At 41.3% G+C, this 17,321-nt stretch overlaps 1 protein-coding gene across 1 annotated transcript; it reads right to left on the reverse strand.

Annotated features, from left to right (window-relative positions):
• Nucleotides 1-1,821: 1,821 nt before the first annotated feature.
• On the reverse strand, nt 1,822-3,240 carry LOC121743158 (putative F-box protein At3g51171). The gene is made up of 2 exons (XM_042136382.1): nt 2,827-3,240; nt 1,822-2,593 (listed from the first exon to the last, which is right to left on the reverse strand). Exons 1-2 carry the CDS (start codon nt 3,146-3,148, stop codon nt 2,289-2,291), a joined length of 627 nt encoding a protein of 208 aa, XP_041992316.1. The 5' UTR covers nt 3,149-3,240; the 3' UTR covers nt 1,822-2,288.
• Nucleotides 3,241-17,321: the final 14,081 nt, after the last annotated feature.

Raw genomic sequence — 17,321 nt, forward strand, 5'->3', positions numbered from 1 at the left:
AAATTCTATACTACTCCCTCTCTGTCTGTGAATAGGAGTCCCGTTTTTCTATTTTGGTCCGTCGGCGAATAGAAGTCTCGATTCATTATTACTATAAATGATAAAGAGACCCTATATTCCACCAACTTATTCCCCTCACATATAATTTAAAACTAATATACACAAGTGAGGTTCATATTCCACTAACATTCTTACACATACTTTTCTTAATATTTCTTAAAATCCGTGCCGGAATGAAATTGGATTTCTATTAGCTGACTGAGGGAGTACAAAGATGTAGCTCTACAATTCTTAGCACCTGAAAAGAACAAATATACCATAAATAAAGGAGATGAGACGTACCTGGATTCTATATTTTAAATACCTATATCCTAATTAAATAATTAAACAGAATTTAGAATCTTATTCAAAAAAAATACTACTAGAATCTAACAAAAAAGGAAACTCGTGATCTAAAAGATAAGGGGATTTTGGTCGAAAATTACAAATATACCCTGAATATGTAACAAATAAAATCCACACACAAACTCTTTATATATTCATAACACCATCAAACCTAATCCATTGAGAAGATAGGATGGGTGATAACTTGAATATTCGGATCGAGCAGGGATTCGAGCTCAATCCGACCGGAGAGAAGCTGATCAATGGCTACCTGTTTCCGTGGGTGACGGGACAGAATCCGACATGGAACGGCATCGTTGAGAAGGCCATCTACGGCGACAGCTTCCCGTGGGAGATTTTCAGCGATATCGAGTCGCTTTACCACTCGAAGATGGAGGAAAAGGGAGCCATCAAGTACACCATATTCGCTACGTCCCTGAGAAGTATGTACTCCTTTCTTTTTAGTTCATACTTAAAAAGTATGAACATTTTAATTCTGAAAACTTTTTTCCTTCTAATAAATTGTAACCCATTCTCACTATATTTTAAAAACTTTTTCAATTATCAATTATGCATTAAAACCCGTGTCAAATCAAATACTCATACTTTTCGGGGACGGGGGAGTATTTAATTATCTCTTATGTGCACGAGCATTATGACACTGAACTTACCAAGTTACTTTCATATTTTCATATTATGAAAAAATGTCATTTAAATCAAAAATTTTTATTGACTTCTGATCTATTTCTTAATCGTTTCTTTCGAATATCTGTTTGCAATTTCCAATCTACAACGGGTATGCATGAAATTAGCTCATTAAATCATTACTTTTGCACATATCTTGATTGTCTAATACAATTAAAATTTTGATGAACTTTGTCATGTTAATCATGATTTTTGTTGAAATTAGAAAAATCAAATGTGAACATCGGGTCTACATGATAAGGCCAAAAGCGAACACTGCATAGCAAAAAAACATTAGAGCCCAATCACTACACGACAAAGAAACTTTACAGGAACAAAAAATGTAAACTAAAACGAGATCGCATTTTCAATTCCAAAACTCTTGAGTGAGAAAAGGCCAGGAGTGAAAATCTTAATATCGGTAGAGTAACCCATCCTATCAGTATTATAGAAGATACAAACTTCCTGAGTAGTTCTTGTCTTGTTGGATTGGTAGACAAGCCCATTTTCCAACAAGATCAAAACGTCACCATCTTTGAAAATTTTGATAGGTTTGTGTGCTATGCTTTGACTTAATCAAAGGAAAACGCTTCTCTCTGTTTTCCTCTTTATAAGGTACTATAATCACCTCACTACGCCTCTAACGTCAACAACAACAATGAAGTTCACCGTTTCCGTGATTCCCGGAGGTGGACTACGAGAGTCTGGCTATCTTCAGTGACGAGGTCAACGAAGAGGGCAATAAACAAAGTCTAATAAAAAAACATTAACAGTCCAAATAAAAGAGGCATTCGAATTTGATGACAAATACTAGTAACACATTACAGATGCATCTACGATGGTTTATGTCAAGATGGACACGATAAGACCAAACACGAACACTACAAGACAAAGAAACCTTAGAACCCGAACATTACATGACAAACAAACCTTAGATTCCGAACACTAGACAACAGACAAACATTAGAACCTGGACTAAAACGAGATCACATTCTTGAATCCGAAATTCTTGAGTGAGAAACGGCTAGGAGTGAAAGTCAGGGCGCTAAGGCAACCCGCAGATCCATCCCCAAACATACCGACTTGTTGAAAACTTCTTGTCTTGTTGGAGTAGTAGATGAGATCATCTTCATCCAGCAACATCAAAATATCACCGTCTTTAAAATGTTTAATCGGATGAACATACACATAATCCACATCAAAATAAAAAACCAGAGTACTCAACTTGTAATCCATGGTCCAAGAATCCTCGACTTGGTATTCCAGATGACAATTTCATATTTACGTGTGTAATAATAACACAGACAATCCCTTAAAACACACAAATACCCATTTAGATATCCACCATCTTCCACGGGAGGAATTGAGAAGAGTCTAAAACATTCCGTTTCAACATCAAAACCACAAATCGACATGTCACCACCCAAATCAAATGCTCTCCAGTGAATGTTGCCATTAAATTCAATGCTTTGACCATAAAATGCGAAACCAGAAGCAGCGCCGGCTTCAACACGCCTCCATGTTCCTGTTCCGAGGGTGTATACATGATGAGAGTCGGTGCAGTTATTGATGCAGACGACCTTACATTGCCCACTTATTTTGCTCATACCGAATCCAAAATTCAACGAATTACCCGGGGGATGTAGTCCGCAGGCAAACAGAACTTCGTATATTCACGAGTTATCAGATTGCATATGTAAACAGGAATACCTTTAGTTGATAGTGAGTAGAGAAGAAGTAATCCATTAGCAATGATACCTTTCATTGTTGCTCTGTTTCCGTGAGGGATTTCCAAATCCATGAGCGGAATGTGGTGAAAATCATGGCTCTTCTCCGCATCGACTCCGTCTTCGTCACCAATTTCGAAAATCGCGCACCAAGTTGAATCCATCGTCTTCTCTGTCAAGAGGACTAGGGCGGGTGGGGTTTTGATTTCGGATTTGCGGAAATCGTCGGAATCGATTAAATTGAGCCATGGTTTGCAAACGGACTTGCTGATTACGAGGCTTCGGAAGGGCAGGCGTGAGAGGATGTCGGTGGTGATTTCTGATGGTAGATATTTGAAGAAATCACGCTCCATTGATGGACTGAATCACTGCTCAATCACACTGAGAAGAAGAAAGAAGAAAGAAGAAAGAAGAAAGAAGAAAGACAAGGGCTGGGAATTGGGAAAATCGGGTTTCTAGGCTAGTTAGCCTTAGAAATAACGGAAATGTACCCGTTTTATTATCTGTTCCATATATGGGAAAAACGCCAACCGCATCGGTGTTTCTATAAGTAAAAACGCCAACAATATTGGCATTTTTAAATAAAGACGCCAACGTAGTTGGCGTCTTTTAATTGCAACGTATTTTAGTCGTATTTTGTATAAATACAGTATCGAGTGTAACACGCCAATGAGATTGGCGTGTATACTTATAAAACGCCTTTTAAGTTGGCGTGTTTATGAAATTAGAAACGCAGGATAGAATGTCGTTTTGATAAAAGACGCCAAGAAGACGCCAATAACATTGGCTGGTTTCAAAGAAGACGCCAATAACATTGGCGGCTTTCGACAGATCTGATATATCCCCTTCTCCTCCCCCAAATCGCGAAAAACTCAGCCCACACACTCGCGATTTTATCCAAGGCAGACTGTTCCACGCGAATTCGCCCTCCATCCATCTATCGGTGCTATTTTCCCCCAAATTTGGATAGTTAGCTAGGGTTTGTAATTGATTGTGAATTGAGTTGAAATATTGTGTAGAATTATTATTGTGTAGAATTATTATTTAGCATATTTGGCTCACTCTCCATAATGATAAATGTAAAAATAATACATATTTATTTGTGTTTTACATTATTGCAGATAGTATGACGTGGTGTGTCAATTTATATTGGGGTGGAAAGATAATTCCCGGAGCAGTTATTTCGAATGATCCTCCTTTTGCTAAAGGATTCATTATGTTGGATGAAACAATTTCGTACGATGAGCTTGTGGAAAAAATTTGTGAAAGGATGGGGATAAGCATATATGAAAACAAAATTCAAATAATATGGAAACATACTATATGCTTTGGATTCGGAGTCACGTTTATAGGTGTTCTACTAGACGAAGTATGCATGCAACTAATGTTTAGTGAGAGTATGGTTATTGGAGGTCTAATTGCATTATATGTTGAGTATTCGGCAATTACTCAACATCATAGTCATCATGTCATAAGTTATGATGTTGGTACGTCTACGAGAGCCCAAGAACCATATTTTCCTGCAACACAAGATTTTGATGTTGGTACGTCTACGAGAGCCCAAGAACCATATTTTGCTGCAACACAAGATTTTGAAGCTGGAGGCGTGCATTTAGGGGAAAGTGACAATTGTGATGTGGTTGAGAACATAATAGGTCCTGATAAAGCTGAATTTCTTGATCCACAATCACCTTATTATTCTGAAGATTTCGGCCCGGTTAGTGCAGACTCAGATGATGATGACCCGTCGGATGATGAACAATTTGTTGCTTCAAGACCATCCATTCCACTTGGAGAAACAGCAGTTGGAGAAACATCAGTTGGTGGAAGGGCAGTTGGAGGAAGAGTAGTTCCACAGTTCCCACAGCGTGGAATCAACTATTTTCGCACCTTACCAGGTCCATATGATAGTTTTGATCCCAAAAACTTTGAGCGTGATGATCCCAGTGTGCATTATTGGAGTGAAAAAGATCCTAGCAATGTCGGTTTGCATACTAAATTTAGGACGAAGTTGGAATTGAAGGCAGCTGTGACTCATTAGCATTTGGAAAAAATCCGACAATATACAGTTGCTGAAAGTAAAGGAAAGAGATGGCATGCAGTTTTTAAGTGGCCACAAGGAAATCCGAAGGATACCTCATTACCGAAATGTTTGTGGGAGTGTCGAGCAACACTGAGAAAGCATGATGAACACTGGAAATTAGAGTGTTTAGCACTGCTCATACTTGCATGGGGGATCGTAACTATAATGGGCAAGCTAATCTTTCGTCGGGTATGATAGCGTTGAGTGTTCGACATCAGATAGAAAACGATCCTTGCTACAAGGTAAACGCAATTGCGGCGGATATTGAAAATAGATTTCATGTCAAAGTTAGTTACAAGAAAGCATGGTATGCTCGGAGGACAGCGATTGAGCTTGTATACGGTGGATGGGGGTGGTCGTTCAAAGTTTTACCAGCTTATTTGAATGAAATGCAAAGACAAAATCCTGGCACAATTGTGGAATGGTTGCACGATGACATATTAAGCAATGGTATGAACAAGGTATTCAAGTACGTATTCTGGGCTTTTGGACCAGCTGTGGAGGCTTTTCAACTATGCAAACCAGTTTTAACGGTTGATGGAACTCATCTACGTGGACGATGTCGAGGTAAAATTCTTATTGCCGTTGGATTTGATGCTAATAAGAATTGTTTGCCTGTTGCATATGCCATTGTTGATGAGGAAACCAAAGAAAGTTGGAATTGGTTTATGAAACGCATTAGACTTCATGTAGCAAATCATGAAATATGTGTCATATCTGATAGGCATGTGGGAATCATAGATGCAATGAATTCTCCCATATGGAAGGAAGAACCTTTAGGTCATCACAGGTTTTGCTTGGTACATGTTAGAAAGAATGTTATGCAGAGTCACAAAGGTATCATGGTTAAAAGACTTGTTTGAAAAATTGGTATAGCTACCAAAAAGCGCAAGTTTAAGAAAAGACTTCGTTTACTTCGAGACATCGACAACGAGGCTTTGCAGTACCTTGATGCCGTGGAGTTAGAAAAATAGAATTTGGCGTACGACAAACACAAAAGATGGGGTGAGATGTCCACTAATATTGTGGAATCTTACTACAATGTGTTGAGAGGCGCAAGACAACTCCCAATCAAAGCTTGCATTGGCATGATATTTTGGAGGACTATAGAATGGTTCAATGAGCGGTCAATTGCAGCAACACAGTGTGTCACGCCACTTACCCCCGTGGGCGCATGAGAAAGTGTGCAAACATGATGTAAAAGGTCAGTTACATAATGTCAGAGCAACAAACGCAATTGCAGGGATTTATGTGGTTCGAACAAAACGTTGACTTGGTAGAAAGGGTGATAACAAGTGGAAGGTAAAGTACTTGGAGTCGAAGTGCAAATGTCAAAAGTGGCAGATGTGGAGACTTCCATGCTCACATGCAGCGGCAGTTGCACGGTTTAGAAACGACAACATGCTGTCGCTTGTTGATCCCGTATACCGCACAAGTGTTTGGGTACACCAATATTCTACGGTGTTCAATCCACTCAGACACCAAGATTATTGGGCTGTTCCTGAATGGACTTTGCAATGTTCACGAGCTCAGTTAATGCCTAAAAGTCGCGGTCGGTACCGTACTACTAGGATTCCTAATCAGATGGATGTCCGAGAAGCTAACCAGTCACGAGCCAAACGCCGATGTAAACATTGCCGTCAACCAGGTCACGACAGGCGCAACTGCCCGAATGCTCTTTCAAGGATGGATACTCAGTTGGTAGATGATGCCGCTGACGATTTTATGCCTCCACCTCCACCAAGATCTGCAGTTCGAGGTCGTCATTCTGTCAGCCACACTGATAATGCCGATCACGATTTTCTGCCTCCACCTCCATCAAGATCTGCAGTTCAAGGTCGTCATTCTGTTAGCCACACTGGTGGTACAGGCGAAGACATCGGTCTTAGTGATGTCCCACATTCTCCACCTCGGTCTTCTGTGCGAGACGAATTTTTCGGGGTTGATTTAGAGAATGTCGTTGTGCAAGATACTCCTCCGTCTAGACTCTCTACCGCCAGAATCGGGAAGGGAATCCGTAGCTTTTTTACGCGGAAAAGGCGAGACAATTGAACGTTTAACAACAATTTAGTTGAATTGAGCATTGTTTTGTTTATAATCCTCGGTCTTCTGTTTGGAGTTATGTATTGTGTAATATTTGGACTTCTGTATTTATGGCTGGCGTTTTTTCTCTGAAACAAGTCGGTTTTTCATTAAAACTCGCCAATGAGAGTGGCGTTTTTCTAAAAAACACCAATGGTGTTGGCGTGTTATAAAACCCGCCAATGTGGTTGGCACGTTTTTACAGAATGTCAGATTCCTTGGACGAAAAAACTAGCCAAATTTCTCCATCTTAGAGACGCCAGTGAGAGTGGCGTTTTTCTAAAAAACGCCAACTGTGTTGGCGTGTTATGAAACACGCCAATGTGGTTGGCGTGTTTTTACAGAATGTCGGATTCCTTAGACGAAAAAACTTTCTCCATCTTAGAGACACTAATGAGAGTGGCGTTTTTCTAAAAAACACCAACTGTGTTGGCGTGTTATGAAACACGCCAATGTGGTTGGCGTGTTTTTACAGAATGTCGGATTCCTTAGACGAAAAAACTAGCCAAAATTTCTCCACTTAGAGATGCCAATGAGAGTGGCGTTTTCCCCATATATGTGCAGGCCGTCTTCAACCATCCTCGAAATTGTGTACAAAGCCGAATGTCCTGACATGTCTTGCTCACTAAGATAGTGGCGTATTTTGTGCAGCGTCTCCACCTACAATTTTCAAAGTTAAATATATTTCACCATATGAAATAAAATAATGAATAGTTGTTTCAATTTACCGCGTAGTTATGAGAGGCTGCCGTTTCCTGGAAGCCCTCCTGAGCATGCACGTCAGGTTTTGTTATGTACACCACTGTTATCCGGCAAAACCAATCCATGTACTCATCAAGTGCAATAGGCTCCATTGAGTACTCTAAATCCATGTACACCGTGTCGTGCCTATTATCCCAAGCCTGTAAATGATTGGCGTGCCAGTCAACTCAATTCCGTCCAGCTTTGCCACGTCGATCCTGTTTCAAAAAATCAGCACCGTGGAACCTGTTGACAAGCGGGATATATGGTTGGACAATCCCAAATTGTCGCAACACTCGCTCTGGCACGTATGGCTCAACCAGATTCCAACAAATAATGGTTGTGCTCGACGTCCATATAGGACGACCTGCAACACAAACATCCGGCAGGTTTCGTTGGACATACGGCCTCCAAATAAACTACATAAGAAACAAATTTAGTCAAAACAAGTTCAACCAAAACATCATACAAACACCAATTTAGGTTACGTAAATTACTTGGTCGGCATGCATTCTAGAGAACTGTTCTCTGAAAGTTTCAATGCAATGCCCGGGTGCTTTTACATAAGAGGCCGGACCAGTCCATCTACAAAAAAATAAATTATGAGCGAATAACACGGCAATTATTAAAAAATATGCTTTAAAAATATGAGCGAATAACAACTTACGCGATTGCACATGGTAGGTAGTCTATAGGCACGGGATTTAGCATTCTCGACCTAATAATTGGGATTCTCTCCCAAGCCCACAACTGTAACAATGTAAGAGCACCCCCACATCGGTCCTCTTAGCAAGTGCAGCTTCACATAAATTGTGGTACAAGCATGCAAGAGTCGCACCACCCCAGCTATAGGTACTACATCGTTCTATATCCATGAAAAATTGAATGTAGAAAAATGGAATTTTATTACCAGATGCGTTACGGATCAACAGACCACCAAGTAACAACAGACAATACACACGAGCACGTTGCGCGTATATGTACTCTTCGTGATCATCACTCAACTCAATCCTCAATTGAGCTGATAAGGCTGTCTGCTTCCAGTTCATTTCTTTCAAATCAACTTGATCTGGAATAAAGCCAAGAAAATCCAGACAAACCTCCTTCCAATGGTTTACATCCTTAGTGGGGATGTAACCCGTCAGAGCTTCACCGTCAGTGTTGAGGCCCCATAAGACCTCCACGTCTTCTAATGTCACAGTCGCTTCACCGATAGGAAAGTGAAACGTGTGCGTCTCTGGCCTCCAGCGTTCAATCAAAGCGGTGATGAGATGGTGGTCAATATCTTTCGGATTACCACACCTCAACATCCCGCCAAACCCCATCCTGTCTACAATCGCCAAGACACGAGGATGTATGGGAACATCCCAAATGATACCTTCGTACCTTCTGCGGCGTAGGTCTTGTGAGGGTTCTCCAGCCCATATATTATTAGAGACGTGTTGTCTCTGAAAATACAGTACAGATGGATCCTCAGGACCACATAATAGTCTTCTGCGAGCACTAGAAGATGATGCCATAATTCGCCTGCACAAAGTTACGCAAAATTAATAACAATTCGCTTACACACTATTACACAAAACAAACTAACCAATATCCATCGACATAAACAATTTCAATAATTTGTCAATATTGAACCCAAATAATGCAATACACTTTAAAACCCATATAAATCATAACAAGTTGCCCGAATTTTAAGCAAGAACAACACTAGGGTTTAGGTTGTTAATCCATATTTAACCCTAACTCAACACCAATATCTCAACTAATAGGCAACAATAATGTCATCCAAACAATCAAATATGCTAAATAATAATTCTACACAATATTTCAACTCAATTCACAACCATTTACAAACCCTAGCTAACTATCCAACAATTACTCAAATAATGTTAAAGATAAGCATACTAACCGAAAATAATATACAAATGTAGGGGAAAATAGCACCGATAGATGGATGGAGGGCGAATTCGCGTGGAGCAGTCTGCCTTGGATAAAATTGCGAGTGTGTGGGCTGAGTTTTTCGCGATTTGGGGGAGGAGAAGGGGTTATATCAGATCTGTCGAAAGCCGCCAATGTTATTGGCGTCTTCTTTGAAACCCGCCGACCTCCTTGGCGTCTTTTATCAAAATGACATTCTACCCGGCGTTTCTAATTTCATAAACACGCCAACTTAAAAGGCGTTTTATAAGTATACACGCCAATCTCATTGGCGTGTTACACTCGATACTGTATTTATACAAAATACGACTAAAATACGTTGCAATTAAAAGACGCCAACGTAGTTGGCGTCTTTATTTAAAAACTCCAATATTGTTGGCGTTTTTACTTATAGAAACTCCGATGCGGTTGGTGTTTTTCCCATATATGAAACAGATAACAAAACGGGTACATTTCCGTTATTTCTAAGGCCAACTAGCCTAGAAACTCGATTTTCCCCTGGGAATTGGGGCTAAATTGGAGACTGAAGGCTTTGGTGAATATTTTATGTATTTATTTATAAAATAATAACGCAATTAAATTTTTCTTTGTTCATTTAAGTTTATTGGAAAATGAGGAGTTATTTTGATATTTTTCCTTTTTTATATATTTGCAGGGATATATTTTGTAATTCAGGTCCCTAGAAGGTAAAAATAAAATACATTTTGGACTAATTTTAAAGTTCACTCTATAAAATATTATTGATAAAACCAGAAGGATCATACTCTTAAATTTCAAAATTTGTCACTAATTAATTAGGATTTAGATTTAAAAAAATATAGTACTAGTGTGCAATACAAATACAATAATGAGTATTTTCTTGAACTTGGTGATTATTTCGGCAGGGTGGAACTCCAAATCAATTTGAACCACTAAAAGCTTAGTTTTGAACAAATGATTTTAATTAGTATCAATTCAAAAGCCAAGCTGACAGGCTAAGGCCACACCATGAACACCACACTATAAAGAAATCTTCAACAATTACACGACCAGATAGTGATAAAACACATATGCAAATTAACATTATGAACTAGAACAAGATTATAGGCATCATCCCACATTATATATATTAGCTAGGCTCGGCATATAGTTCGTGCCAGGTTGGCAAGATAATGTCAAATCCAAACACAACACGATAAAGATACTTTCAACACGTACAAGGCCAAATAACGAAAAAACACAAATGTATAAACAAGATCACATTCTTAATTCCGAAACTCTTGAGTGATAAAAAGCTAGGAGTGAAAAGCAAGGCAAAGGTAAAGTTAGTCCTCGCAGAAGCATCCTTAAACATACGGACTTCTTGAATAGTTCTTGTCTTGTTGGAATAGTAGATGAGCCGTTTCTCTTCCACCAATATCAAAACATCACCGTCTTTGAAAACTTTGATTGGATTAACAAGCATATAAGGCCAATCATAACCACAATCTCAATGAAAATCAAAACCAATAGTACTAATTAATCTTGTACTCTATGGTCCAAGATTCCTCGACTTGGTATTCCTTCATCATCCAGATGAACATATCATTGCCGTCCATGTAAGAATAACACATGCACTCCCTCAAAACATTAAAAAACCAATCTGCGCCATATACACAGGGACAAGGGGAGCAGAGAAGATGCTAAAACAGAATGTTTCAACATCAAAAGCACAAATCTGTAAAGGTTGACCCAGATCAGATATAGTCAAATGGAGGTTGCCATTACATACTATGTGTAGATCTGAATAGAATCTGCAACCAGAAGCGGCGCCAGCTTCAATGAGCCTCTATGTTCTTGTTCCGAGGGTGTGTACATGTGGACCAGAGTCGGATTCAGGGTTCCGATTAATACATACCACCTTATATTGCTTGCTTATTTTGCTTACACCAAATCCATAAAATGAGCTGCATTTCTTAGGACGACAAAGCCCGATGTATTTATGAGTAATCGGATTGCATATGTAAACAGGAGTTTTAAACACATAGTAACTCCATCTCTCGGTAAAGAAGAAGCAAACCATTAGCGGTAATACCTTTCATTCATGGTTTTGGGATTCCGTGAGGGATATCGATATCTGCGAGTGGAATTGTTAAGGAAGAAGTTCCTCAACGATAGATTTCGCGTCGAACGTCGCGGGATCCTTGCCCGTTGATCAGCTCCGGCGTCGAAAGATAGGGTTTTGTGCGTTGGGCACAAGAAAGAGAGAGATAGTGTGAAAATATTTTATTTCTTAAGAGAGGAAATAAAATACACACATTTATATATCTAAGGACCCTAGGGTGGATTCGACCTACGATCCGGGAAAGAATCAACGAAGAAAACCCGGAAAGGAGCTTAACGAGCGGTCAACGAAATGTAATAATAAACTATAATATTCTTAATTAATTACAATAATTAAATGACTAAAAAATAAATACTCTCTGCCTCCTAACCAGGAACAAAGTCTCCATATCGTGTTGGCCGCCTCGGCTGCCGACGCTCTGATCTGTCTCGCCCGGCGGATCCACTTGCTGCACTTCCGCCGGCACTCTAGTGTCGGCGTCGAGTTCCTCTTCCTGCCGCTCCTCGCGTTCTTTCAGTCTAGACGATGGAGGACACGTAACAACTCCCCCCTCCTTAGAATGCTCCTTGTCATCAACGAGAGCAAGAAACTTGCGCTGCACCGATTCCGCCGGCTCCCACGTCGGGCTCTCCCCCCGCATCATCAGACCAGCCTAACTGCACTTCCTTGCTTGCTGCCCCATCGTGCCACACCGTGCGGTGATCTAAAATCTTAACCGGCCGTGCCACAGGTTTACCCCGCGCGAACAAAGCCGGAAGCTCCGGGTTCACCCAGCTAGTGTTCTCCACAAACGGCTTAAACAACCCATCATGGAACACATTATGTATACGACTCCCCTGTGGCAACTGCAAACGATATGCCACCTGACCAATTCTCTCCAACATCTCAAAAGGCCCATAAAAACGCCTCGACAACTTCGACGACAAGGGCTCACTGAATGCTGTCTGTATTGCTGCAACTTAAGTAACACCTTGTCCCCCACACTGAATTCCACCTCTCGACGATGCAAGTTCGCCGACTTCCGCATCCGCTGTTGCGCCCTCTCCAAGTTCCGGAGGAGCAGCAGAATTGTTTCCCCGCGTTGGCGTATCAGAGACGCCACATCCGGAGGAGTCGACGTGGAAGGTAGCGACGCGATCAGTTGCGGAGGTTCCCGCCCGTACAAAGCCTCGAACGGCGAAGTTCCCAAACCCTCATGATGGAAAGAATTCAAAGTGAGCTCGGCCCAGGGTAAAAAATTCGCCCATTTCGTCGGTCTATCCGCGGTAAAGGCTCGCAGATATTGCTCAAGGCCACGGTTCCTAACTTTTGTCTGTCCGTCTGATTGAGGATGATAAGCCGTGGAAAATGTAGTTTAGTACCACTCAAACGGAGCATATCCTCCCATACATCGTTCAAGAACACCGGATCCCTATCTGACACCTATGTTATAGGAAACCCATGATGTTTAACCACTATCTCGATGAACAGATTCGCAATCTTCAAAGCATTATAGCGAATTGGTAACAAGGTGAAGTGAACATATTTTGACAGGTGATCAACTACCACCATGACCCCGTGTGACCTCGCGAAGGCGGAAGCCCTGTGATGAAGTCCATCGAAACATCCTCCCACACCTGCGAGGGAATAGGGAGCGGTTGAAGTAAGCCCACTGGTTTTTGAGTGGAGTACTTGGTCGTATGGCACTGAGAACAGGACTCCACAAACTCTTTCACCTCCTTGCGCATCCCTTTCCAATAAAACGAGGCTGCCAACCTCCTAAAGGTTCTATCCACGCCCAGATGGCCTGCTGCAGGCGAAGCATGATGCTCGTGTAAGAGCGCCTCCTTAGCCTCTGAATCCCGAATCACGTAGACTCGCCGATTAAAGTATAACAACCCGTCGACCATAGAAACCGCTGAGTCCGCATTCTCGTGCTACAGAGCAGCCTGCAGTTCAATCAGATCTGGAGTTGACTGCGTCTCTTTCCTCATAATTTCCCAGATATCCGGAATTAGATGCGTCACCTCCATCAGTGCCTGCCCGATCTCCTCCGCCACCATCACCGCGGTGCTTGCCCCATCACATACCGCCGACGGGCAGCCCTCTGTCAAGGAGATCGGTTCCCCCTCCAGCACCTCCATATCTCGCCTAGACAGCTCATCAGCCACTTTATTGGAGGCCCCGGTCTTATACTCAATGCGAAATTTGTAGCCCATCAATTTCCGTGCATAAAACTGTTGATCCGGAGTCTGAATTATCTGTTGCAACAACTCCTTAAGGCTTTTCTGATCACTGCAGATTACAAACTCCCTGCCCAATAAGTACTGGCGACATTTCTACACCGCTTCGACAATGGCGTACAACTCCTTGTGGTAAGTAGATGAGACCCGCCGCCTCGGACCCAATTTCTTATTGAAGAATGCCAAAGGATGACCGTTCTTAAAGATGGTAATCGAGAGAGGCGATAAGTAGAAGAAGATTCATGGTGGCTAGAGTTTGAAGAGAAGAGAATTGTTTTGTAATTTTCTGTTATGTATTGTTTGACGTAGAACATTCCCTTTTATAGGGATATTACAACTCTTAGGAACTCCCACTAATTTATTGTTTGTCTAGGTAAATACTACCTATTAAATGCAGTAACAATTACCAAGTAGTTGGTACTTGGAATGTGGCTAACTAGCCGTTTTGCCTCTTCATTTGACACTCCCCCTCAAGGTGAGCGACGGTATCTCCGATGTTCAACCTGGTCAATATTTCTTTAAAACTCTTTGGATTGACCTTAGTTAGAATATCAGCCAACTGTTCTTCTGATGGAACAAACGGGAACTCTATAATTCCTCCTTCCAATTTTTCTTTAATGAAGTGGCGATCGACCTCGAAATGTTTGATTCTGTCATGTTGTACTGGATTTTTTGATATGCTGATTGCTGCTTTATTGTCGCAGAAAAGCCTACTTTTACGGTTTGGGGAAAAAACGATCTCTGTAAGCAATCTTCTTAGCCACATAATCTCCATGAGCCCACTTTTAATTCCTCGGAACTCTGCTTCAGCACTTGATAGGGCAACGACTTTTTGCTTCTTACTTCTCCAAGTGACCAGGTTGCCTCCAATAAATGTGAAGTATCCGCTGATTGATTTTCTATCGACCGGATTACTTGCCCAATCAGCATCTGTATAGCCATCTACTTCAAGACCCTTCCCCCTTTTTAAGAATATTCCAAAGTTTGATGTTCCCTTGAGGTACCTCACAATTCGTAAGGCTGCATTCATATGTTCTTCTTAGGGTTGGTGCATGAATTGACTAACAACTCCAACTGCATAAGCAATGTCTGGTCTGGTATGTGAGAGATAAAGCAATTTTCCAACTAGCCTTTGATATTTCTCTCGATCTGCAGGCTCAGCTCCTTCAACAATTTTAAGCCCATGGTTTGGTACCATTGTGTGTCGGTCGGCTTGCAGTCTAAAAGTCCTGTTTCTGCCAGTAGATTGAGAACATATTTCCTCTGTCTTAGAAATATTCCATGCCTTGATCTCAATACCACTATTCCCAAGAAGTACTTCAGGGGGCCGAGATCTTTCATGTCAAATTCTTTGAACAGATTGGTCTTGAGGTTATTGATTTCTTCTGTCCTGTGATAATCATATCGTCAACATAGATGATAAGGCAGGTAACCTTATCCCCTCTCCTCTTTGTGAAGAGTGTATGATCAGAAAGGCTCTGTTTGAATCCATGTTTGATCATTGCTTGGAAAAACCTTCCAAACCATATCCTCAGGGATTGTTTTAAGCCGTATAAGGTCTTCTTCAGTCTGCACACCTGTCCAGGACCAAACTCGCCATCAAATCCTGGTGGAACTGTCATATAGACTTCCTTGTCTTTTTCCAATTCTCCATGGAGAAAGACATTAGTCACATCCAACTGATGTAGCGACCAATCCTTACAAGCTGCAACTGACAACAATGCTCGGATGGTGTTAAGTTTGGCAACTGGGGAGAAAGTTTCATCGTAGTCAATCCCATAAACTTGAGTGTATCCTTTAGCAACCAATCGCTCCTTCTATCTCTCGATTGATCCATCTGCACGTCTTTTGATGGTGAAAACCCACCTACATCCGACTGGTTTTTTTCCTTCTGGAAGAGTACACTTTGCCCATGTTCCATTCTTGATCAGAGCATCAACCTCCTTCTTCATGGCTTCCCTCCAATGTTTGTTCTTGACTGCTTCTTGGAAAGACTGGGGAATTTCTTCTTCTTCATATAGGGCTACCTCGAATGCTCGAGCCATTTCTGTGAGGTGTCCTTGAGCGATGTTTGCCACTGAATATCTTGTTTTTCTCCCTTTCCAGTCTGGAGAGTATCTCTTGGGAGGAATGCCCCTTGTACTTCTTTGGGGCAATCTGCCGTGCTCTGTCTCTTGTTCCATCGGTGGCTCATTTGTGTCACTTCTGTTTTCCCTGTCACTTTTAGTGGTTTCAGGTAGGGTACCAATATTGGGATCAGAAGTGTTTACCTCTCAAAGACTGGTCAGATAGCTCGGTGGGATCCTGAAGCGACACATCATGTTCTTGGGGATTTGACTGTCCGATGGTACTGCTAACTTCCTCCGTTGGACCAACTTCTGTGATTAGATTTTGGTCTGAGTCATTTGTTTGGTTGTTCTCTCCCTCCCCCTGAATGGTTTCTCCCCAAAGAGGTAGCCAATTTAGTGCGTCACTACTCGAGTTTTCTAACTTACTCTCCCCCCTGACCGCTAGATTGGCTATAGAAATATTCGCTTTCAACAAAGTCGCAGTTCATAGTTGTGTACACACGATCTGTCGAAGGGTCATAGCATCGATAACCTTTTTGATTTTTCCCATAACCCAAGAAGACACATTTGACTGCACAAGGTGAGAATTTGTCACGGTCATGTTTGGGGATGTGGACAAACATGGTACAACCAAAAATTTTGGGGTCGAGATGGAGGGACGATGGTACCGAGTTTTGGGAAGAGAAGACCTCTAGAGGAGTTTTGAAGTTAAGGATCCCTGTGGAAAGGCGATTTAAGAGATAGACGGAAGTTGCGATGGCTTCTGGCCAGAAGGATTTTGGGATGTTTGAATCAATGAGGAGGGCACGGGTGATTTCTAGGATATATCGATTTTTCCGCTCGGCTACCTCATTTTGTTCTGGTGTATAGGCACATGAAGTTTGGTGGATAAGGCCATTTTCGGTGAAGAAAGATGTCATCTTAGAGTTCATGTATTCTCTCCCGTTATCAGATCTAAGGATTTGAATTCTAGAATTATATTGGGTTTGGACAAGACGATAGAACTCAGTAAATTTCTCGAAAACTTCTGATTTTATTTTCAAAAAATAAATCCAAGTCATAGGAGAAAAATCATCAATAAACAACAAAAAATATCGAAAACCTTGTCCTCCAGTAACCGGAGCAGGGCCCCACACATCAGAGTGAACCAAAGCAAAAGGTGATTTTTCTCTAGTGTTGTTTAATTTAAAGGAATGTCTGTGACTTTTTGCTAAAACACACGTTTCACAATTCAAAACATGCGTAGAAGAAACTAACTCAGGAAAGAGTAGGCGAAGATAACTTATGGATGGGTGCCATAACCGG

This window comes from Salvia splendens, chromosome 8 (genome assembly GCF_004379255.2).
Source record: "Salvia splendens isolate huo1 chromosome 8, SspV2, whole genome shotgun sequence".
NCBI lineage: Eukaryota > Viridiplantae > Streptophyta > Magnoliopsida > Lamiales > Lamiaceae > Salvia > Salvia splendens.